The 26,771-nt window shown below is 41.2% G+C and overlaps 1 protein-coding gene across 1 annotated transcript in view; it reads right to left on the bottom strand.

Moving 5' to 3' along the window:
* LOC124594686 (phospholipid-transporting ATPase ABCA3-like) overlaps positions 1–26,771 on the bottom strand; it is a 543,403-nt gene that overhangs the window by 186,270 nt on the left and 330,362 nt on the right. Inside the window, exons 20-21 of the mRNA XM_047133052.1 lie at positions 10,365–10,490; positions 10,037–10,240 (exon numbers count right to left, since the gene is read on the bottom strand). Coding sequence (XP_046989008.1) covers positions 10,037–10,240; positions 10,365–10,490 — 330 coding nt within the window. The remainder of the gene's footprint in view (positions 1–10,036; positions 10,241–10,364; positions 10,491–26,771) is intronic.

Here is a 26,771-nt window from a genome sequence, read left to right as displayed (position 1 = left end):
TTCCCTTAAAGATCTCAAGGCAAACTTTGCCTTGTTTTTGTAGACATCATTTGCTCCAGCTAAAATAGTGCAAGAGTTACAACTTCCTTGGTTGATGCATGTGTCAATGTATTGAGTAACTTCTCGTAGTGCAGCACCTGGTTTCACGAATCCAACAACAATTTGTTTTATTGTTTTTTCATTCGTAACTTCTGCCAATCCTTTTCCATGACTATCAGCAAGCAGATTAATAATGCCAGCATCTTGTTTTACACATTGACTGTTTTTTTTGTTTTCGATTTTGAAACTTTTGGTTGAATATTTGCATCACTTAGTCTGTTAGTTGTTTCTGCAAGCACGCTGAATCTGTTTTTGCATACAATATTAGGTTCTTGTTTTCTTTGAGAATGTGACACTTCGACACTATTGTGAGGCAAGTTTGATTCGTTTGCATGCTTTTGTCTGTTATTTTTCACTAACACAACTAACTGCTTGTGCATACGCCTTTTTATTTACTTTTAGTTTTTTGCACCGTATTTCTTGTTAGATGACTTTATTCCATAATTTGTTGCATTTGATATTTGCACATTGTTTTGTTGCAATATGGTTTCACTGTTTTTTTTTTTTTTTTTTTTTTTCCAGTTTGTAGTTTTTAATATCCTGTTTTAGGGCACTGATTATGAACTGTAAACTTCTTACATGTTCATTTAACTTTGATATCTCATCCTTACAATTCACACACACTTTCTTTTTTTTTACCTAAATATACCTTGTTTGGCGGCGATACATGATGCACTTTCTTACTGGCCACCATCTTTACTGGCAAAATCATCCGCAAATGCTAAACAGTGAATTTCAGTACCTTTGTTTTTAGTTCTCAGTGTGATTGGTGATAGCTTCTGTTCTTTTAGTTTTAGTTTCCATTCTCTTACTATTTTCTCTAGTACACACTTAAGGAGGAGTGGAGATAGGCCGTCACCTTGCCTTACACCTGTTTTCTTGTCGAATGCCTTCGATATTTCACCCTGAAACTTTACTTTTGATTTGGTGTCTGTGAACATTCCACAAATAAAGTTTGCTAATTTTGATTTGATGCCAGATTCTCTGATCATTTTATCTACTGTTTCCCTATCAACTGAGTCAAATACCTTTATAAAATCTATAAATGTTACAACTATATCCTCGGAGTTTGTAAGTCTGTGACAAATTATTAGTTACTTTATGCTCTGTGTATCGATATTTTTCTAATTGCATGAATCTGGGCCTGTTGTCATTTGCACATTCTCTTTTGAAGTGAGATTGAAAAAGTCTTTGCTTCCTCAGTATTTTCTGAATTTTGTTGTTAAATCACAGTAGGTTATTTCCATCCTTAATTCACTTACTCACCACATACTTTTCCAGAGTGCAATTTACAGTCTGTTCGAACTTTGTCCATAATTCCTCTTATGTCCATCATACTGGATCTAAATGATGTCACTTCATTACCTAGGTGGAATGCTACAGCTGCTTACCCACTGTTTCTAGCAGAAATACTCTCCTAGCCTTCTTGATTGATTTATTAACCTTAGTAACCATGGCTCCTATGATATCACGATCACTAATTCCTATGTCTATACTAGGTTGTTGTCTTTTTGTAGGTACGAGGTCTAACATATTTACATTGTGTGTGGACTTTTAAATTAGTTGCTCACGGTAGTTCTCAGAAAACATGTTCACAAGTACTTCACAAGATTGTCTGCACCCCTTGCAATGAAGCCATTGATGTCTCAGTCTATACCCACTAGGTTTAAGTCACTTCCAACTAATATTGCACAATCTGGCTATTTTTGCACAAGTGGCCATAGACTTCCTTTGAATGACTTAAAAGCTGTCACAATGGAATTGGGTGTCTAGTAAAAACATACAACACTTAGCTTGATTTCAGCTAGACCTGTTATACATGACCAGGTAACTTCGCTGTCACACTCAAATTCGACTTTCACCGGGAGAATATTTTTGTCAACAGCAATGAACATTCTCTGTCCTAAGGCATCTAATATCTTTCCAATATACAGTCCATGACTGTCTAGATATCTCAGAGCTTTCTGCTTTGGGTTTTGGTCACCTCTCAAGCCAAGAATAGTTTCTGTGCAAGACATTTCATGGAAGGATATAAATCCAGGAACAATTTGCAGATATTCTGACAGTTTACTGATAACATTTTGGTAGCCAAAGTGCCTTTACTCTAAACATGGTCCGATTTCATTATTTGCATGTCATCTGGCGAGCATTCGTCAGAGTACCTCAAACTACCTCAAAATCCTCCTTGTGCAGTTCACAAGTTCTTTGCTGTCCTAATAACTGCTTTCTATTTTTAATGCATTCCTGATGAATGACGGGGAGTCCTACAATTCTACACCTGATAATGCACATCCAGAAATCTGCAGCCAAGACTGTCACATAGTTTATGAAGCCTTTTGCTGACACCCTCCACCAGGTTGCAAACCAAAGGACCCCTATCAACTCTGGAAACAATGCTGCAAACTTTGAGCTCTGCTTGCACCCCACACATGAACCAGCACTCTTCACCACTTCTGCCACTTGTCTGTAGGAACTGAGGTGATGAAGTGAGTCACAATTTGCTGGCTACTGCACCCAGCATGCTCGATAGATGCAGGCAAAGCCTCCTCCATATCTTTGATGACACCTCTCAGACAATATGGCTTTCTTTCTGGCCCTGAATGCTATTTCCCTGAGGTTCTCCTTAATGGGCCTAATGCTGGAGCACCCAATAACTAGCAAACCTCTACCCCTGTGTGTCCACTCAGAACCATCTGATGGAACAGCAGCCTGTTCACTCGCATGGTGAACAGGCAAGTCCTGACTGACCCTCTACCTCGAGCTATGCAAACGCATTACCACCTACCACTCACCCTGATGGAAGGATGGATCCACTATGTTGGGTACACTAGGAGGTGCCTCAGCAGCAGAGCGCATGAGTGAAAGAAGCAATAACTGTCCTGTGAGACATAGGATTTTCCACACTACTACACCCCAAGGCAGCAGTCTAAATGTGGCTGACCAGAGCCAATACAGTATTCAGCTGTATGCAAACTGTGATCGGCTCCTCCTGCATCCACAGGCAGCATGCACACATCCTGCCCATCCTAACAAAACTAACTGAAGAAGTATACTATAAAAGCACTTGCTACAACTTGTGCCCCAACTGATGTGTCACCAATGGTGACTGATGCCATAATGAGCCGTGTAACTTGACAACTGTGCTGCAGTCTGCCTGACTCTACACCTTGCTCAACCTCCTCAACCCAGTGTACTACCTTCCTGGATGTTGACTTCCTCCTCTCTGATGGCTCCATGCACACTTCTGTGCTTCCGTGCACATTAAACCAACCAACCAGGACCAGTACCTGCATTCTGACAGCTGCCATCCCTTCCACATCAAAAAATCCCTCCCACATAGCCCAGCCACTCGGTAAAGGAAAATCTGCAGCGACCAGATCTCGTTCGCCCAGTACGCTACGAATCCCACAAAATCCTCATCACAAAAAGGCGCTATCCCCCTGTCCACAAAAGATTTTCCATACTATATCCCCACACACCCCTAATCCTCCCACCACCCCCAAGAACTTGCTACAAATGAGCACCCCCTTTGTCACGTGATACCAACCTGGACTGGAAATCTTTGTCAGGGCTTAGATTATCTATAATCATTCTCTGAAATGAGGTACACCCTACTCAAGATACATCCCAAGTGGTGTTCCATCACCCATCCAACCTCCACAAAATCCTTGTCCATCCCTATGCCAATCTCAACCACAACCTGCTACCTGCTTCTATATGGAAGCCTCAGGTGCAAGATCTGCCCAATCCACCCACACTTCCTATTCCAGTTCCATGACTGGCTTCCCCTAACCCGTCAGAGAACAGGCCACCTGTGGAAGCAGCCATGTCATACATCAGCTCTGCCGCAAACACTGCACAGCTTTTTATACTGGTGTGACTATCAAGCAGCTGCCCACCAGGATGAACGGCAACCACCAAACCTGGCCTAGAGCAAAGTGGGCCATCCTGTGCCAAAACATGCAGCTGAATGGCTGCTTCACAACCCGAGCCATCTGGATCCTCCCCTCCACCACCAGCCTTTCTGAAATGTGGAGATGGAAGTTATCCTTACAACAAATACTCGGCTACTGAAATAATTCCAGCCTCGACATACAGTAACCTACTGTCACCACACCTCCCTCATTGTGCACAGCTCTCTGCCGATACACCCACTGGTCTTTCCCCCTTCTCTGCTCCTCTCCTTTCCCCCCCCCCCCCCCCCCATTATTCCCCCCTCCCTCCTCCCCTTGCCCGGTAGCTTCCTGAAGTTGCCCCTGGCAGCCTCGTCCTGCTACCATATCCCGATTGCTGCTTCTGTTCAATGCGACACAGTTGCTTTCTGGCTGGTGCAGCCTTAGATAGCAGACATACACTCCTGGAAATGGAAAAAAGAACACATTGACACCGGTGTGTCAGATCCACCATACTTGCTCCGGACACTGCGAGAGGTCTGTACAAGCAATGATCACACGCACGGCACAGCGGACACACCAGGAACCGCGGTGTTGGCCGTCGAATGGCGCTAGCTGCGCAGCATTTGTGCACCGCCGCCGTCAGTGTCAGCCAGTTTACCATGGCATACGGAGCTCCATCGCAGTCTTTAACACTGGTAGCATGCCGCGACAGCGTGGACGTGAACCGTGTGTGCAGTTGACGGACTTTGAGTGAGGGCGTATAGTGGGCATGCGGGAGGCCGGGTGGACGTACCGCCGAATTGCTCAACACGTGGGGCGTGAGGTCTCCACAGTACATCGATGTTGTCGCCAGTGGTCGGCGGAAGGTGCACGTGCCCGTCGACCTGGGACCGGACCGCAGCGACGCACGGATGCACGCCAAGACCGTAGGATCCTACGCAGTGCCATAGGGGACCGCACCGCCACTTCCCAGAAAATTAGGAACACTGTTGCTCCTGGGGTATCAGCGAGGACCATTCGCAACCGTCTCCATGAAGCTGGGCTACAGTCCCGCACACCGTTAGGCCGTCTTCCGCTCATGCCCCCAACATCGTGCAGCCCGCCTCCAGTGGTGTCGCGACAGGCGTGAATGGAGGGATGAATGGAGACGTGTCGTCTTCAGCGATGAGAGTCGCTTCTGCCTTGGTGCCAATGATGGTCGTATGCGTGTTTGGCGCTGTGCAGGTGAGCGCCACAATCAGGACTGCATACGACCGAGGCACACAGGGCCAACACCCGGCATCATGGTGTGGGGAGCAATCTCCTACACTGGCCGTACACCACTGGTGATCGTCGAGGGGACACTGAATAGTGCACGGTACATCCAAACCGTCATCGAACCCATCGTTCTACCATTCCTAGACTGGCAAGGGAACTTGCTGTTCCAACAGGACAATGCATGTCCGCATGTATCCCGTGCCATCCAACGTGCTCTAGAAGGTGTAAGTCAACTACCCTGGCCAGCAAGATCTCCAGATCTGTCCCCCATTGAGCATGTTTGGCACTGGATGAAGCGTCGTCTCACGCGGTCTGCACGTCCAGCACGAACGCTGGTCCAACTGAGGCGCGAGGTGGAAATGGCATGGCAAGCCGTTCCACAGGACTACATCCAGCATCTCTACGATCGTCTCCACGGGAGAATAGCAGCCTGCATTGCTGCGAAAGGTGGATATACACTGTACTAGTGCCGACATTGTGCATGCTCTGTTGCCTGTGTCTATGTGCCTGTGGCTCTGTCAGTGTGATCATGTGATGTATCTGACCCCAGGAATGTGTCAATAAAGTTTCCCCTTCCTGGGACAATGAATTCACGGTGTTATTATTTCAATTTCCAGGAGTGTATGTGCTTTGGGGGCACTTGCTTGTGTGAATGTGTCTGTGTTAAGATTTAAAAGGGCAGGGCAGGACAACAGACACAAAATCTCATCAGTAAACATGAAGTGTATGTTGTTGTTGTTGTTGTGGTCTTCAGTCCTGAGATGTGTTTGATCCAGCTCTCCATGCTACTTTATCCTGTGCAAGCTTCTTCATCTCCCAGTACTTACTGCAACCTACATCCTTCTGAATTTGCTTAGTGTATTCATCTCTTGGTCTCCCTCTACGATTTTTACCCTCCACGCTGCCCTCCAATACTAAATTAGTGATCCCTTGATGCCTCGGAACATGTCCTACCAACCGATCCCTTCTTCTAATCAAGTTGTGCCACAAACATCTCTTCCCCCAATCATATTCAATGCCTTTTCATTAGCTATATGATCTACCCATCTAATCTTCAGCATTCTTCTGTAGCACCACATTTCGAAAGCTTCTATTCACTTCTCGTTGAAACTAGTTATCGTCCTTGTTTCACTTCCATACTTGGCTACGCTCCATACAAATACTTTCAGAAACGACTTCCTGGCACGTAAATCTATACTCGATGTTAACAAATTTCTCTTCTTCAGAAACACTTTCCTTGCCATTGCCACTCTACATTTTATATCCTCTGTACTTCGACCATCATCAGTTATTTTGCTCCCCAAATAGCAAAACTCCTTTACTACTTTAAGTGTCTCATTTCCTAATCTAATTCCCTCAGTATCACCGAACTTAATTCGACTACATCCCATTATCCTCATTTTGCTTTTGTTGATGTTCATCTTATATTCTCCTTTCAAGACACTATCCATCCGTTCAACTGCGCTTCCAAGTCCTTTGATGTCTCTGACAGAATTACAATGTCATCGACGAATCTCAAAGTTTTTATTTCTTCTCCTTGGATTTTAGTACCTACACTGAATTTTTGTTTTGTTTCCTTCACTGCTTGCTCAATTAACAGATTGAATAACATTGGGGAGAGTCTACAACCCTATCTCACTACCTTCCCAACCACTGCTTCCCTTTCATGTCCCTCGACTCTTATTACTGCCATCTGCTTTCTGTACAAATTGTAAATAGCCTTTCGCTCCCTGTATTTTACCCCTGCCACATTCATAATTTGAAAGAGAGTATTCCAGTCAACATTGTCAAAAGCTTTCTCTAAGTCTACAAATGCTAGAAACGTAGGTTTGCCTTTCCTTAATCAAGCTTCTAAGATAAGTCGTAGGGTCAGTATTGCCTCACGTGTTCCAACATTTCTACGGAATCCAAACTGATCTTCCCTGAGGTCGGCTTCTACCAGTTTTTCCATTCATCTGTAAAGAATTCGCATTAGTATTTTGCATCCGTGACTTATTAAACTGGTTTATGGTAATTTTCACATCTGTCAACACCTGCTTTCTTTGGGATTGGAATTATTATATTCTTCTTGAAGTCTGAGGGTATTTCGCCTGTCTCATACATTTTGCTCACCAGATGGTAGAGTTTTGTCAGGACTGTCTACCCTAGGCTGTCAGTAGTTCTAATGGAATGTTGTCTACTTCGGGGGCCTTGTTTCGACTCAGGTCTTTCAGTGCTCTGTCAAACTCTTCACGCAGTATCGTATCTCCCATTTCATCTACATCCTTTTCCATTTCCATAATATTGTCCTCAAGTACATCGCTCTTGTATAGACCCACTATATACTCCTTCCACCTTTCGGCTTCCCCTTCTTTGCTTAGAACTGGGTTTCCATCAAAGCTCTTGATATTCATACAAGTGGTTTTCTTTTCTCCAAAGGTCTCTTTAATTTTCCTGTAGGCAGTATCTATCTTACCCCTAGTGAGATAAGCCTCTACATCCTTACATTTGTCCTCTAGCCATCCCTGCTTAGCCATTTTGCACTTCCTGTCGATCTCATTTTTGAGACGCTTGTATTCCTTTTTGCCTGCTTCATTTACTGCATTTTTATATTTTCTCCTTTCGTCTATTAAATTCAATATTTCTTCTGTCACTCAAGGATTTCTACTAGCCCTCGTCTTTTTACCTACTTGATCCTCTACTGCCTTCGCTACTTCATCCCTCACAGCTACCCATTCTTCTTCTACTGTATTTCTTTCCCCCATTCCTGTCTGTTGTTCCCTTATGCTCTCCCCGAAACTCTGTACAACTTCTGGTTAAGTCAGTTTATCCAGGTCCCATCTCCTTAAATTCCCACCTTTTTGCAGTTTCTTCAGTTCTAATCTACAGTTCATAACCAATAGATTGTGGTCAGAGTCCACATCTGCCCCTGGAAATGTCTTACAATTTAAAACCAGGTTCCTAAATCTCTGTGTTATCATTACATAATCTATCTGAAACCTGTCAGTATCTCCAGGGTTCTTCCATGTATACAACCTCCTTTTATGATTCTTGAACCAAGTGTTAGCTATGATTAATTTGTGCTCTGTGCAAAATTCTACCAGGCGGCTTCCTCTTTCATTTCTTAGCCCCAATCCATATTCACCTACTACATTTCCTTCTCTCCATTTTCCTAGTACCGAATTCCAGTCACCCATGAATATTAAACTTTCGTCTCCCTTCACTATCTGAATAATTTCTTTTATTTCATCATACATTTCTTCAATTTCTTCGTCATCTGCAGAGCTAGTTGGCATATAAACTTGTACTATTGTAGTAGGCGTGGGCTTCGTGTCTACCTTGGCCACAATAATCCATTCACTGTGCTGTTTGTAGTAGCTTACCCGCAATCCTATTTTTTTATTCATTATTAAACCTACTCCTGCATTACCCCTATTTGATTTTGTATTTACAACCCTGTATTCTCCTGACCAAAAGTCTTGTTCCTCCTGCCAGTGAACTTCAATAATTCCTACTATATCTAACTTTAACCTATCCATTTCCCTTTTTAAATTTTCTAACCTACCTACTTGATTAAGGGATCTGACATTCCATGCTCTGATCCGTAGAACACCAGTTTTTTTTCTCCTGATAACGACATCCTCCTGAGTAGTCCCCGCCCGGAGATCCGAATGGGGGACTATTTTACCTCCGAAATATTTTACCCAAGAGGACGCCATCATCATTTAACCATACAATAAAGCTGCATGCCCTCGGGAAAAATTACAGCTGTAGTTTCCCCTTGCTTTCAGCCATTCGCAGTACCAGCACAGCAAGGCCATTTTGGTTAGTGTTACAAGGCCAGATCAGTCAATCATCCAGACTGTTGCCCCTGCAACTACTGAAAAGGCTGCTGCCCCTCTTCAGGAACCACACGTTTGTCTGGCCTCTCAACAGATACCCCTCTGTTGTGGTTGCAACTACAGTATGGCTATCTGTATTGCTGAGGCACACAAGCCTGCCCACTAACGGCAAGGTGCATGGTTCATGGGGGGGTATGATTGCTCCATTAATAGGGAAGCCCTGTTTCCTGTAGGTTATCAGGCAGAACATACCTTATGTATGAGATATGACATTTCTGTGTTTTGTTTTTCACTCTTTTAAGTCATAAAATCATGTACTAAAAACAAATAAATTGATCATCCTTACCAGACAAAGTGAAATCATAGTCATCACTGTGTTTAAACAATGAAAAATCCAGGATGGAATAATGACAATGTTATGAGAAGAATAATTGCTACTCACCATATGCTGGAGATGCTGAGTTGCAAATAGGCCCAACAAAAAGACTGTCAAACAAAGGTTTTGGCCAAACAGGCCTTCATCAGAATTAGAAAATACACACACACACACACACACACACACACACACACACACAAACATGACCACAGTCTGGCTGCCAACGTCAGACTTGTGGATGTGTGTGTGTGTGTGTGTGTGTGTGTGTGTGTGTGTGTGTGTGTGTGTGTTGTCTAATTCTGTTGAAGGCTTGTTTGGCCGAAAACTTTGACACTCTTTTTGTTGTGCCTATCTGTGCTGAAGGCTTGTTTGGCTGAAAACTTTGTTTGACACTCTTTTTGTTGTGCCTATCTGCGACTCAGCATCTCTGCTATATGATGAGTAGCAACTATATCTTTTTTATAATACTGCCATTACTGTGTTTTACATTTGGTGAAACAAACACACAAAAATATAGATATGACTAAGTTAATTAGGGACTCTTGGAAATAAATACCAACAAGATGACTAAAAGAATGAAAACTCACCTTTGCAACAAGGATTTGGAAAAATGAAACAGACCTTTTTCATCATACTACATATTGATAGGTAGTTCTCATTAGTATACATATTTATAATGGTCTTGCTGAAGGAATAATGGGGAATAATAAGCAGTATCCAATCAATGATCTGTGCCGCTTCTTTTGAGTTTAGGGATTCCAGTATTTCAACTATCATGAAGCCTGCCACACCTAAAATGAGGTAAATTTTATAAACACAGCTCTAATTTCATTTAATTTTCAAAGAAAGAAAGCAGCCACATTATTATTCAACTAATATGTGCCTATAATATAGGTACATACGGTCCTACTGTACCTGTAAATATGAAGATCATTGTCAGTCTGCTATACCCAGTTGGTGGAACAGTAAACAAGTACGACACAAGGTAGATCAGTGGTAACATTGCCCATGCAAACAGCACCAGCATTAACACAATCCTTCCTGCAATGAAAAAATTAAAAGTAATCAGGATTAAGACTGAAAACTTGCAATTTTATAGGCATTAATCACAGTATTCCTGTTTATCTATAAAGAAAATTAAATTATGTATTGCAGTCATTCTTCCTCAGTTGCTGCTTCAATTATTGTTATCATGTAGATAATTAAAATTCTTTTTCCGCGGGATAATTTATTTGTGCCTAACCAAACGTGTTTCACCTAGGCATTATCAGTGATATTCATTATTCTCTTCTTTTAAAGTGTGTATGTGTTATTCGGTACATATTGGATGCTCACAGTACAGGTTCACCCATCACCTGGAAACCAGCAGTGTTCGCACATAGAACTTGCAGAATAACACAGAGGTACACAAAAAAGACAGGAAAATACCACTGATGGCGCCTTGTGTAAATAGGTGAAAGATGTTTAGTTAGACACAAACGAACTGACACAAACGAACCATTCAGTTACAAAAGAAAGATTACCTCTCATTTAGTCTGCATCATAAACATATGTAATTAAATTAGGTTGTGTACTTTTCTTTGGAAATATAAGTTCACAGCTACAGTTAATTGGTTTTACTTTGTTTGCTACCTTTTGCCCTATTGTGATCAGTTTGAGCCACAGCCCCATTCTCAAAAGCTTCTTTAGAAAAATAATAAATAAAGAGTGACTCTCAATGAAAACGTTAAAAATTTGTTAAATTAAAACATAACAGTACCATGCTGCCATTAATTTATATAATACACAATACAAGACTAAGCCCTACAAAACATAAAGTGTTGTTTAGGTTACAAATAGGTATGCAATCTGCAAGCAAATAGCTATTCTTTGTCACAGGAATAAAACAACCATGTTGCTCTAAGAAGGAATAACAACTATATACCATAGAATCTAAATAAACATATAGTCAACATTTGTTGTTCAGAGCAAAGCTTCTCAGAGACATCTAACATCTATGCAGCATGACAGTAGAACACTGTAAAATGAGTATTATCTCCTCAATTAACATTGAGTTTAGGACAGGATGGTTTGGAAAGTGGCGGGGTCAACAAATTACGAGGTGTAACATTTTGGCATACAGTGCACTAAGAATTAAATGTTTATGCAGAACAACACTGTCAAACACGGAATTACATAAAAAGTTATTCAAAACTACACAGGTAACTGGATACTGCAGAATGAAGGAAAATAACTCTTTATTGTGTCACCGTTCTAGTGGTTAATGGTATGTTGTCTCAGACTTCAAGATTATATAAGTGAGCATGAAGGAAAATAACAAATTCTATTAAAACTTTTGATAGTTACATGAGAACTTGGAGACAAATGATTGAAAGTGTAAGGTAGCAACCCAATTTGTAGTTGAGGCATTATTCGGTTGATAGGAAGATTAAAAACAGACCGAGCTAGTACAAAACATACACACATTATGGCTACATTGTTTCAGTCAAATACAAATTTCTTGTAGAATCATTCGAAGAAAGTATGTGTTCAGTACCATGAAAGCACTTCTATCATGCAGTATAACTTGGATGTGACTTTACTATCAAGTGTAGAATGGGACCTCTATTGATCCACCAGAGATAGTATGGACACACAGTCTTGTGAAGTAGTTTTGAACATGTTTTCCAAAAACTGTCTTGAGCAACTAGTTTGACAGCCCATGTGCTGTGGAGATATTTTAGACCTTGTAACTACAAACAGGCCTGAGCTTATTGACATTGTCAGTATAGAGACAGGGATTGACCATGATGTCCTCATAGTGGCAATGGTTACTAAAGTTGATAAATCCATCGGCACTAGCAATGTTTTAATGCTGGAAACAGCAAATAAGCAATTCTTAGCATACTCATTAGTGAATGTACATCATTAGTTCCAACACCATAGTTGCAGAGAATCTACAGGCAAGGTTTAAATTGATTGAAAGTCGGGTACTGAAGAGGTACGTGCCATGTAACTGGGTTAATAATGGAAAAGAAGCAGTTTCAAAAAGAATGCAGAAGTGTAAAGGAAGCTAGTAGACATTCATCATCATCATTAGTGTTCTGCCAAAAGGCAGGTTTTCACATGGTAGTTCTCCATGCTGTCCGGTTTTCTGCCATCCTCTTCAAATCCATATAATTTCCTCTTCCCTTTATGTCATCTATCATCTTGTATCTCCTTCTTCAATGTTCTCCCACAAACCAGTCCTTTCAAAGCATCTGCTAGCAAGCAATCCCTTCTCAATGAATGTCCCAACCAGTTCATTTTTCTTTCTCTTGTAACCTTCAGCAGACACCTTTCTCACCAACCCTTTCCAGTACTCTTTCATTCCTCACTCTTTCCATCCAGTTCAACCTCTCCATTCTCCTCCACATCCACATCTCAAATGCTTCTAGCCTTTTTTCATCCTCTCGTCTCAGTGTTCATATTTCTGCCCCATATAGTGCCAGACCTTTATCTAATTTGTGACATAACAGTCTCCTCTTTCTGTTGAATGCCTCCTTCGCTATGGCAGTTCAAGTTTTCACCTCCTGGTGACATCTCAAGTCTTCTGTTATTGTGCTTCCAAGATATTTACATGCACTTACCTGGCTAATGGTAGCGTGTCCTATTTAAAAACTGGACATTCTGGAATCTTGTATTGATGACCATACTCTTTGTTTTTGCTGTGTTTACTTGCATCCCATATTCCACACAAGTTTCATTCAGCTGTTTCAGCATGTTATTCACTGTCCGCTCACTTTCTGCCACTAATACCATGCCATCAGCAAATCTTATATATTCTGTTCTCTTTTCACCAATACACACTCCTCTTTTCCCATCTAAGCCTTTTGCAATAATCTCTCCAAGGTTTGCATTAAACAACAGTGGGGAAAGGCAACAACCTTGTCTAACACCTCATCCAATGCTGCTTCCTTCTACATTTCATTTCCAATCCTTATCCTCACTTTCTGGTGTAAAAACAGATTCTACTTCAGTCGTCTCTCTTTCCAATCTAGTCTTTTTCTCTTCAAAATGTCCATCAGCTTGTTCCACTGAACTCTGTCAAAAGCCTTTCTAAGTCTATAAAAACCGCAAAGATTTTCCTACCTTTTTCCATATATCTTTCCCCTATAGTCCTTAACAGGCCAATAGCATCTCTTGTTCCTTTTCCTATTCTAAATCCGAACTGCTCCTCTGCAGTCCCTCTATCCAGCTTGCCATATAGCCTTCTATTCAACACTTTAGCTGTCGCGCAGAGTGGCTGCGTGGTTTGAGGCGTGATACCACGGATTGCACAGGCCCTCCTGCAAGAGGTTTGAGTCCTCCCTCAAGCATGGGTGTGTGTCGTTCTTAGCATAAGTTAGTTTAAGTAGTGTGTAAGTCTAGGGACCGATGACCTCAGCAGTTTGGTCCCTTATGAATTCACACTCATTTGAACACTTTAGCTGCATGAGAAAAATTAGACTGATGGTCCGGTGCTCTTCACATTTTTTAGTGTTTCTCTTTTTCTCTATTGGTATCCTAACTGTTGCAAGGAAGTCCTCAGGCCATTCCCCTTTGTCATATCATTACAGAGGCAGACTATTTCTTTTCTTGCCTTGTTTCCCAGACTCTTCAACAGTTTTGCTGGCAAATCATCAATTCCACACGCCTTCCTATTCTTCATCTCCTTCAGCGCTTTTTCGACTTCTGCTTCCAAGATGGTGAATCCCTTTCCATCTTCCGGCACCTATTCCTCCTCCTCAGGGGCACCGCCTTAATGTAGCAGTGTCCATGCAGGTGAGGAGATTTGCGTGCTCCGGATCTGGAATGCTATGCCGGCAGTAGCTTAGCTACCAGAAGCATCACCCAAGCCGGACAGGCCAAAGGGGAGGAGTCAGACAATGTGTGTCCTGCAATGGCCTATTGCTCCCCATTTCCTACCTCAAACCTGTCCACACCATGTCCTTTTCCTGTCATTTCTTGTTATACAAGGTGTGAATGGAAAGTTTTAAGAATGGACTTGTGATTGTACAATGGTGGTGCTTACATGCTACTATGATGCATCTCCTTCAAAATAGTCCCTTCCTGACTGAAAGCACCAACTCCAATGGTGTTTCCACTTTTGGAAACATTCCTGGACTTTTTTTTCCTGGAAGTGTGTTATGGACGCTCTATGCATTTGCCAGGATGTCTTCAGTTGAGTCAAATCACTTCCCTTTCAGTGAAAATTTCAGTTTAGGAAACAGACAGAAGTCCGCAGGGGCCAAATCGAGGGGAATATGGTGGTTGTGGAAGCACAGGAATTTTGAATTTGGCCAAAAATTCAACGATGGAGAAGGCACGATTAGTCGGAGCAGCACTGTCGTGGTGTAGCACCCAACTCCTGTCTTTCCACAATGCAGGCCTTTTCTTCCGCACCTTTTCGCACAAATGTTCAAGGACACATTCAAAGTATTCCTGGTTAATTGTCTGTCCTCCAGGGGCAAATTCATTATGCACAATATGGTAGAATCGAAAAAAGTCACCAACATTGTCTTCACCTTCGACCGACTTTGCCGTGCTTCTTTCGGTTGTGGTGAACCTGGAGTCTTCCACTGTGAAGACTGCAAGTTCAGATCTTCAACTGCATAGAAACTTAACTTCGTCAGCCATCACCATAATTCTAAGTCTACAATCAGAGCACACTAAGTCATGAACTTCCACAACACTTTCATTCGTTTTTGAGGTGGAGGGACTGGCCAGACTGTGATTCATTTTCATACGATTCATGGCCATTTTTAAATCTCTTGAACCAGACAAAAACATTTGAATGGCTCATACAGTTATCTCCAAAAGCTGTTTTTAATAGTTCATAAGTCTCAGAAGCTGATTTCCCAGTTTTCAAACAAAATTTCACATAAATTCGTTGCTCCATTTTTATGTCCATTTTCATGCAGACGGAATCTGGCAACAAGCCCTAATAGACCCACACTCAACCAGCTGCCACAATGAACTGAATAAAGGAAACGCAGTTTCCTTTCAGAGGGTGTTCAAGGACAAGGCAATGACTCACTCCCCACCCTCCGTGTACCTACCTGGCACGCCAGTAAGCAGTAGTTTCCACTCACACCTCATATGTATAAGACCTCAATGGCAGTGACAGTGGAGAAAAAGTCTTTCACAGATGTGAAGCTGGCGGAAGAGGCACCTTTTCTCTTTGGGTGCAAAAAGACTACAAGTAGGGACTGTACCCCAGAGGGGCAGTTACAGACAGCATCTGACTCATAGTGAGCGGTTGATTTTAGGCTGGGCAACCTACTGCCTATATAGAAAGTAACAGGAAACTACCACATTACATTCCCAAGCAGTACATGGTATGTCTCTCCATGTGAAAGATTCCACAGTTAAAACTTTCCCTTTTTGGATCTCTAGGAGGGGAACACATTGAGAGTAGACAAGGTATGTGAGGACACTACTGCAAGCAGGAAAGCTAGAGAATGAAAACAGGAGATGAAAAGGAACAGATTATATGCCCTTGGTTTGTGTGAAATGAGATGGGGAGAGAATGGGGAGATAGAAAGTGGAGATTATAAGCTCTTTTACTCAGGGGAAATCAAGAGTGGTGAAAACGGAGTAGGAATATTGATAGGGCAAAAGCTGAAAAATAAGGTAATGAAGGTACAATATATTGATGGAAGACTGATGATGATACAACTGAAAGGTAGTTCAAAAGATCTGCTGTTAATACAGGTATATATGCCAACCAGCCAACACAGAGATGACGAAATGGAAGAATATTATGAGAAAATACATGAACTCATTGAGACAGAAAATAGAAATGCCTGCAGTATCATCATGGGGGATTGGAATGCAGCGGTGGGTGAAGGAAGAGATGAAGATACAGTAGGAAAATTTGGATTAGGAATAAGAAATAAGAGAGGTGAATGACTAATTAGTTTCTGTAAAGAAAATTCATTAGCGGTGGGTAATACATAATTTGAACACCACAAAAGGAGACATTACACATGGATATCAAATTTGAATAGGGGAAGATATCAGTTGGACTACATCCTGATACAAAACGGATTTATGAACTGTTTGAAGAATGCCAAAGCTTATCCAGGAGCAGATATAAATTCAGACCACAACCTAGTAGTGGGAGAAATACAAATGAAGATGAAAAAAGTCTGGAGAGGTAAAGCAAAAGAAAGACTAAACATAGAAAGACACAAAAAGATATGAAAGGCATCAGATTTTGAAAACAGATTTATGGAAAAATGGGAAAGAGGTAGTGTTGATGAAAGTGTTAATGACAAATGGATAAAAATGAGGGAAGGACTCATGGACTCTGCCAAAGAAGTACTAGGAATTAGATTATCCCAAAGTACCATGAAAGAATGGATAACAGAAGACATGTTGAACAAGATGGAAGAGCGGAGAAAGTGGAAAAATGTAGAAAGTGAAAAAGGCACAAAGAGGTACAGGAAACAATAATGAATTAAGAAAAGAAACTGGAGAAGCAAGGGAAAAATGGATGAATAAAATGCAACAAAATGGAGAAAGAGGGAAAGCATGAAATGATGTATATAGACTGCCTAGTGAGATAGTTTTTTTAATGTAAAAGAAAGAGGAATAACATGGAGATAGAAAGAGCAGATGGTATTCTATCAGAAGAACCGCAGGAGGTTTTCAACAGATGGTAGAATATATTGAATGTCTGTATAAGGGGGATGAAATACGAAGCGAAATTAAGGTAGAAGTAGACTTTCAAGTGCCTACAAAAAGATCAATATGTGATGCATACAACAACTCTCACTGTCATAAGTTTGTAAATTATTTTGCAACAAGCCCAAGAAAATTCAAATCCTATGTAAAATCAACAAGTGTTGACAAGCCAGATGTGACTAGAAGGCAGCAAAAGGAAAGCTCAAGTTTTAAATTTTGCATTTAAAAAATAATTCCTGCTGCAAGGTTGTGCAGGTATACCATTGTCTAACCATCACATAGACTCCACTGGATGATATAGAAATAAGTCAATCATGGCAGTGAGAAGCATCTGAAAGAGTTTAAGACAAATTTGTCACTAGGGCTGGATGGGATCCCCGTTCAGTTTTACAGAGAGTATTCTATAGCATTCTCCTCTTACTTAGCTTGCAATTATCATGAATCTCCCATCTGATGCAAAGTCCCATGTCACTGGAAAAAAGGTGGTGATTCTTGTATATGAGATGAATAACAGAATGGAACTGCAAAATTACTAACAAATATCCTTAACATTGGCATGCAGCAGTATTCCTGAACATTTTTTAAGTTTGAATAAAACAAATATATTTGAGACGTAAAAGATTATATCCACAAATCGACTTATTTAGAATGCATCACTGCTGTGAAACTCAGCTTGCCCTGTCCTTACACGATATTCCATGATCCTCAATTACCAGGAAGTGTTTCACACAGTGCTCCATTGCACACTGTTAATGAAGGTTTGAAGTTCTGACAAGATAGATGACAGGCCCAAATGCTTCTTAAGGAATAGACTCAGTACACTGTCCTGAACAATGAGTGCTCTGTCATAATCAAAACTATGTTCTCTTTCTCTCAATCCTTTTCATCCTCTAGTCTCTATTCCACCCCCCCCCCCCCCCAAACCCACCACCCACCCTGCCCACCACTGTCTCTCTCGGCTACACACATACACATACACATACAAACACTCAATTACATACGTAAAAGAGCATCAAAAAGTAAGGTTTTTCAATAAATTTTACCACTGTTGGCAACATTATTATGTAATTTATTCTCCACTTTAAATGTTTTTAGCAAGCCATCATGATTGCTTGTATGTCTACAAAATATCTGTATTAAGTTACGTCAAGTTAATAGAAAAAAAAATCTGTGACTGTTTGAGATATTTACACTTTTTTGTTCATATGCCCAACCAAAGATCTCCATAATACCTTTAGATCTGTTCTAAAATAGTATTCTGTTTTATGTTCTTTGCGCTTACTGTATTCTAGACACAATCTCTGTTCTATTTAGTGTTTACAAAGTATGAAGGTATAATCACCAGAGGTATTTTTATTTTTCCATTTGTGTTTTTATATTTAGATTTGTATTTTTAAGTTTAGATTTGTATTTTTAAGTTTAGATTTGTATTTTTACTTTTACATTTATATTTTTATTGATCCCCTCTGTAAAATGCCTGTGGGCAATGTAGTTAAACAATGTTTTGTTTTTGCCTCATTCCACTAGAGAGTGACACAGGTTACCCAAAAACCATGATATGGCACATATGTGTCATACTAATCACATAAATCTACCTGACAATAGAGGCTTAAACCTCTTAAATGTGACAAAGAAATAAATAAATTATAACAATTAATAGTAATTGTGATATTTCATTAGATATTAATAATAGTCATGGTAAAGCCTACTTAAAAATATACACAGTTAAAACACAATACTGTTGTTGTTGTGATCTTCAGTCCTGAGACTGGTTTGATGCAGCTCTCCATGCTACTCTATCCTGTGCAAGCTTCTTCATCTCCCAGTACCTACTGCAGCCTACATCCTTCTGAATCTGCTTAGTGTATTCATCTCTTGGTCTCCCTCTACGATTTTTACCCTCCACGCTGCCCTCCAATACTAAATTGGTGTTCCCTCAATGTCTCAGAACATCTCCTACCAACCGATCCCTTCTTCTAGTCAAGTTGTGCCACAAACTTCTCTTCTCCCCAATTCTATTCAATACCTCCTCATTAGTTATGTGATCTACCCATCTAATCTTCAGCATTCTTCTGTAGCACCACATTTCGAAAACTTCTATTCTCTTCTTGTCTAAACTGTTTATCGTCCATGTTTCACTTCCATACATGGCTACACTCCATACAAATATTTTCAGGAACGACTTCCTGACATTTAGATCTATACTCGATGTTAAAAAATTTTTCTTCTTCAGAAACGCTTTCCTTGCCATTGCCAGTCTACATTTTATATCCTCTCTACTTTGACCATCATCAGTTATTTTGCTCCCTAAATAGCAAAACTCCTTTACTACTTTAAGTGACTCATTTCCTAATCTAATTCCCCCAACATCACCCGACTTAATTCGACTACATCCCATTATCCTCGTTTTGCTTTTGTTGATGTTCATCTTATACCCTCCTTTCAAGACACTGTCCATTCCATTCAACTGCTCTTCCAAGTTCTTTGATGTCTCTGACAAAATTACAATGTCATCGGCGAACCTCAAAGTTTTTATTTCTTCTCCATGGAATTTAATACCTACTCCGAACTTTTCTTTTGTTTCCTTTATTGCTTGCTCAATATATAGATTGAATAACATCAGGGATAGGCTACAACCCTGTCTCACTCCCTTCCCAACCACTGCTTCCCTTTCATGCCCCTCGACTCTTATAACTGCCTTCTGGTTTCTGTACAAATTGTAAATAGCCTTTCGCTCCCTGTATTTTACCCCTGCCACCTTCAGAATTTGAAAGAGAGTAATCTAATCAACATTGTCAAAAGCTTTCTCTAAGTCTACAAATGCTAGAAATGTAGGTTTGCCTTTCCTCAATCTTTCTTCTAAGATAAGTCGTAGGGTCAGTATTGCCTCACGTGTTCCAACATTTCTACGGAATCCAAACTGATCTTTCCCGAGGTCGGCTTCTACCAGTTTTTCCATTTGTCTGTAAAGAATTCACATTAGTATTTTGCAGCTGTGACTTATTAAACTGATAGTTTGGTAATTTTCACATCTGTCAACACCTGCTTTCTTTGGGATTAGAATTATTGTATTCTTCTTGAAGTCTGAGGGTATTTCGCCTGTCTCATACATTTTGCTCACCAGATGGCAGAGTTTTGTCAGGGCTGGCTCTCCCAAGGCTGTCAGTAGAACTAACGAAATGTTGTCAACTCCGGGGGCCTTGTTTCGACTCAGGTCTTTCAGTGCTCTGTCAAACTCTTCACGCAGTATCATATCTCCCATTTCATCTTCATCTACATCCTCCTCCATTTCCATAATATTGTCTTCAAGTACATTGCCCTTGTACAGACCCTCTATATACTCCTTCCACCTTTCTGCTTTCCCTTCTTTGCTTAGAACTGGGTTTCCATCAAAGCTCTTGATATTCATACAAGTGGTTTTCTTTTCTTCAAAGATCTCTTTAATTTCCCTGTAGGCTGTATCTATCTTACCCCTAGTGAGATAAGCCTCTACATCCTTACATTTGTCCTCTAGCCTTCCCTGCTTAGCCATTTTGCACTGCCTGTTGATATCATTTTTGAGACGTTTGTATTCCTTTTTGCCTGCTTCATTTACTGCATTTTTATATTTTCTCCTTTCATCAATTAAATTCAATATTTCTTCTGTTACCCAAGGATTTCTACTAGCCCTCGTCTGTTTACCTATTTGGTCCTCTGCTGCCTTCGCTACTTCATCCCTCAGAGCTACCCATTCTTCTTCTACTGTATTTCTTTCCCCCATTCCTGCCAATTGTTCCTTATGCTCTCCCTGAAACTCTGTACAACCTCTGGTTTAGTCAGTTTATTGAGGTCTCATCTCCTTAAATTCCCACCTTTTTGCAGTTTCTTCAGTTCTAATCTACAGTTCATAACCAATAGATTGTGGTCAGAGTCCACATCTAACCCCTGGAAATGTCTTGCAATTTAAAACCAGGTTCCTAAATCTCTGTCTTTTCATTATATAATCTATCTGATACCTTTTAGTATCTCCAGGGTTCTTCCATGTATACAACCTTCTTTCATGATTCTTAAACCAAGTGTTAGCTATGAATAAGTTATGCTCTGAGCAAAATTCTACCAGGCGGCTTCCTCTTTCTTTCCTTAGCCCCAATCCATATTCACCTACTATGTTTCCTTCTCTCCCTTTTCCTACTCCTGAATCCAGTCACCCATGACTATTAAATTTTCGTCTCCCTTCACTACCTGAATAATTTTTTTTATCTCATCATATGTTTCATCAATTTCTTCATCATCTGCAGAGCTAGTAGGCATATAAACTTGTACTACTGTAGTAGGCGTGGGCTTCGTGTCTATCTTGGCTACAATAATGCGTTCACTATGCTGTTTGTAGTAGCTTACCCGCAATCCTATTTTTTAATTCATTATTAAACCTACTCCTGCATTACCCCTTTCTGATTTTGTATTTATAACCCTGTATTCACCTGACCAGAAGTCTTGTTCCTCCTGCCACCAAACTTCACTAATTCCCACTATATCTAACTTTAACCTATCCATTTCCCTTTTAAAATTTTCTAACCTACCTGCCCGATTAAGGGATTTGACATTCCACGCTCCGATCCGTAGAACACCAGTTTTTTTTTCTCCTGATAACGACGTCCTCCTGAGTAGTCCCCGCCCGGAGATGCGAATGGGGGACTATTTTACCTCCGGAATATTTTACCCAAGAGGACACCATCATCATTTAATCATACAGTAAAGCTTTATGCCCTCGGGAAAAATAATGGCTATAGTTTCCCCTTGCTTTCAGCCGTTCGCAGTACCAGAACAGCAAGGCCATTTTGGTCAGTGTTGCAAGACCGGATCAGTCAATCATCCACACTGTTGCCCCTGCAACTACTGAAAAGGCTGCTGCCCCTCTTCAGGAACCACACGTTTGTCTGGCCTCTCAACCGATACCCCTCCGTTGTGGTTGCACCTACGGTACGGCCATCTGTATCGTTGAGGCACGCAAGCCTCCCCACCAACGGCAAGGTCCATGGTTCATGGGGGGAGAAGTACAAATACTTCCAACATAATCTATGCACCCCTCTCTAGAGTTCAGAATGGAAATCTACATTCTGGTGCAAAAATCTATAACAGGTTGCCAGTGGACCACAGACAGAAAAATTGAAAATCCTCAAATAAAAAAAGAACTCATTAGCCATTCCTGCTACAATATATCTGAATACTTGCACTTGAGAATGCAAAGACTATTTACAACTCTACTTGGGAAAGCAAAGACTATTTATAGCAAGACTATTTATAAATTGACAAAGAAGATTGAAGAGTGTCTCAGATTGGTAAAGGAGAAAAGGGACCACTTGCAGTGTCAGGAATATACCACATGCCACGCTCATGTGGAAAAGTTTATGTTGGAATGACTGACAATCAATCAACACCAGGGTCCCAGAATATAAGAGGCATTGCAGATTGGGGCAGGTGGAGAAGAGAAGAGCTATCACACCCACCTGTTCAAAGAAGCTATAGAAATAACAAATATGGGAATAACTTCAACAAAAAATAAAAAATCCTCAAGGTGACTGGATCTTGGATTGCCATGCTGCAGCGAATGGCCTTTGCACATAGCAAAAGGAGAAACCACCGGAAATGACCGCAGAAAAGCCCTCGGACAGTGACGCGCCAAGTACATACAATTTGCAGCATCATACTTGAGTCCACTCCACCACAAGCAATGGAGGGTGAAGCTTTGACAATGCCAGTTACTTGTGTTGGTGAAGTGTCAGAAAAATCATCAATCAAATGTCAGCCAAAGAACCCAAGACAGAAGCCAACAGGCAGTTAGTCAACAAGTGGCCACGAGAGCCTTAACAATTTGGTACTACGCCTGTACGGGTAGGAGATATGCAGATTGAACCAACAGCATGACCAAGAACAGAAGAAGAAAGCATTACTGATGTCCTCTCTCATCGTCCTGTCACAGTGCCAGAATGAAGGGGCTACACTGATGTTCTTGAAATGTAAGCGCCTATTCACCACCAACCAAGAACATCGTACCTACCACAGATTGGAACAAGCTGTTCTTTGTGAGTGAATTCAAGATGCACTTGGCAAGAATGGATGAGGAGCGTTTGGACATTTTCTGTCAACTATGTAGCAGAATGAATTGAGACAAGTGGGATAAGATCAACAGCATCACTCGCAGGAGCACGCAGAATGAACTCGAACACTGCACTGAGCGACAGTAGAAAAAGTTTGCAAGGTGCCACAAGCAGACTGACAAGGTGATTCCCGACATATCGTGCACAGTGGTCAACCTCACTGAACGACAAATGACAAAAGAGGAACAGTCTGTCCTTCAAGAACATGGGAATTTTGCTATCGTTCTGAGAACTGTACCTGCGGAGGACATCACTGCTAACGCTGAAGCAGCCATTTGGACCTTCCTCGTGAAAGAGCTGAGAAAATATGCACTGAAACAGCACTGAGCAAAACCACCAGCATACAACCTGAAGAAAGAAGAGGCACAAGCTATCAAGAGTCTTAACCCAACAAGCCTATATTGGTACTGGCAGCCAATAATAGAAATGCAACCACTGTAATAATGGTCAAAGATTACGAGCAGAGATCCAGGTCCCTGACGATGCACCAAAAACTAAGTACAGCTCCAATGCAGGGCATCACATGGAATATGAATCGATTAATCAAGATGTCTTCTCTCTCGGCGGATGTACAGAGGAACCTGCACAACACAGAAGCCCTACCACCTTGGCTGTATGGATTACCAAATATCTATAACAGTAATGTTACATTAAGACCAGTTGTTAGCACTCATGGCTTGCCAATGTAGAAACTGGCAAAATGCTTCACCTCTCTTCTCCAGTTGCATGGGAAAGTCTGACACATACATAAAGGACTCAGGACATTTCATTGAGAAGCTGAAGAAACTAAAACTTGCACCAAACAACATCCTGGTCAGCTTTGACATTATTTCTTTGTTTACCACAGTGCTACTCAGTGACTCTGGAGCACACTGGTTCCATTTTCCAACAAGACATCACCAAGCTCTTTCATGCATGTCTCACTATGAGATTTCACATGGAATTGCAACTTCTATGAAGAGCTGGAAGGCATCACCACGGGTAGCCCTCCTAGCCCAGCGATGGCCAAATTCTTCATGGAACATTTTGAAGCACAAGCACTGAACTTGGCACCCTGTAAACCTAAGGTGTCGTAAAGGTACGTCGTGATATCCTCACTGTGTGGAGCCATGGTGAGTAACAGCTCGGTAACATCCTAAGACACTTGTCCAGCTTCCATGCCAACATAAAATTTATCATAGAAGTAGAAAAGGAGAAAGAGCTACCATTTCTAGATGTGCTGGCCACAAGGGATGGTGAAAACCTGGGACACACCGTGTATCAAAAACAGAGAGACTGAGTCCGAAAAGAGGCACGATTAATGCTCTTAAAATGCGAGCCGTATTAATATGTGAACTGCAGCACCTCATATGCAAGATGCAACACCTGAAAAGCATTATGGGGAGCAATGGGTACTCCACCAGTTATATAATAAATGTAACAGAGTCAAACACATGGTGAAATGAGACACTGGAACAAGAAATGTCAGTACAGCCATACATTCCCAGGACTGATGGACAGAATCAGCCATATATTGCACAAACAATGTGTAAAGACTATTTATAAACTGACAAAGAATTTCAAAGAGTGTTTCAGACTGGCAGAGGAGAAAAGGGAATATACCGCATCCAACCACATGCAGAAAAGTTTACACTGGAATGACTGGACGATCAATCGACACTGGGCTTACAGAACACAACATTTCAGTCTGTGACAGGTGGAGAAATCGGCCGTAGCAGAGCATGTACTGTGTGAGGCCGACCACATAGTAAAATTCACCAGCACAGAAGTTCTGATTCTACAGAAGTGCTATCACATCCACTTGTTCAGAGAAGCTACAAAAATACACAAATATGAGAACAGCTTCAACAAGAAAGAAGAAGCCTTAAAGTGAACAGATCCTGGATCCCTGTGCTGCAGCGAATGACCACTGCAGGTAGCAAGAACAGAACAGAACTGCACTGTAAATAACCACAGAAAAGCCTTTGGACATGTGTGCACCAGGTACATACAATCTGTGGCTGTCAGCCTGACTTCAGTCCACCACCACACCAGCAACTGAGTGTGAAGCTTTGACAATGCCAACCAACCGTGCTGGTGAAATGTCAGAAAAATCGTCAATCAAATGTCGGTCAAAGAACCCGAGGCAGTTTGTCAAACCAAATTTTGGCTAACTCTCATATTATGCTGACTTTGCCAGTGGTGTGTATAAAAATACAATGTTTTGTTTGGAGCATCAGATGTGGACAGCAATTGGGCATTACAGGAGGAGCAGCAGCAGGGGTTCTTTCCAAAGCATCTGTTTTTCTACTAACATACAAATATATAAAATCGTCTAGGAACAAGTACCTTAATTATCAATCTGAGTAAATAGCACTAGCTATGGTCAGCTGTTAGTACATTTTTGAGTTGCTTCTCCTGACTGTTACAGAGTATAGTTTGGCTTGTTCCTCATCCCTGAACTCTCTCCTTCATGATGGGATTCACAGAATATGCTGCATCAATGAATGTGAAGCAATGTCATGGTAAATTCTGTATTGTTTCAATAAATCAGAAAAATATTGTGCAGATACTTTTAGACTTACTCATGTGTATCTATTCTATTTTAATCAAAACTGTTAGAGCCAGGTTAACTCAGGTCATTACTTTATAATAAGGTCTCTTATTCAACAACTCTCAAATAAAAAGCATCATTTTTTATGTTGGAATACAATATATTTGATGGTGATGATGCTGATGATGAAGTCCCATACTCCGTTACACAGCGTAGGGGACTTGCGCGAGACCCACACCGCCGTACTAAGCAAGGTGGTTTGCCATTGCATTCCTCCGACCGTAATGGGGATGAATGATGATAATGAGAACGACACAATAACACCCAGTCATCTCAAGGCAGGTGAAAATCCCTGACCCCGCCTGGAATCGAACCTGGGACCCCGTGCTCGGGAAGCGAGAATGCTACCACGAGGTGTGGACACAATATATCTAAGGGAGATAATTACAGAAAAGCACTAAAGAAAATACAAGGAAAAAAGTAACAAAGCATAGCAACTGGATTCCTGAAGTAATACTGCTTCTTTAAGATTGTGGACGTTCACTGTTTACTAAATTTATAAGGCACTTTGGAATGTTTATTAACAGCTGTTGACTGCTGTATTCAGTTTGTGCAGCAATGTTTTGACTGCTTGGGCAACGTCTGTTCTAGGCCTATTACTCCATACAACTATACCTAACACTGCCGCCTTAACATATCCTCATTAGAGCAATGTACAGACTCAGCCTTGCAACTCTTGTGATTATCTCAGTGGCCAACTAAGCTGTGCCCTGTTCTTCCTCAGCATTGAACTTCTTTCTTCCATGCAGATTTCTATAAGTGAATGGCTATAAAACAAACACTGCTTCTCTACTTAAATAATATGTAGACTAGTTCCAAATAACTCTGTATATTGTCGCAAACTTTCATGAATGGTTTTACATTATATGGGAAGTTATTATTCCCAGAACAAAACTAATATTA

This window comes from Schistocerca americana, chromosome 2, assembly GCF_021461395.2.
Source record: "Schistocerca americana isolate TAMUIC-IGC-003095 chromosome 2, iqSchAmer2.1, whole genome shotgun sequence".
NCBI classification, from domain to species: Eukaryota; Metazoa; Arthropoda; class Insecta; order Orthoptera; family Acrididae; genus Schistocerca; species Schistocerca americana.
The sequence above is the reverse complement of the archived record's forward strand: the minus strand, read 5'-3'. Positions and strand labels throughout refer to the sequence as shown.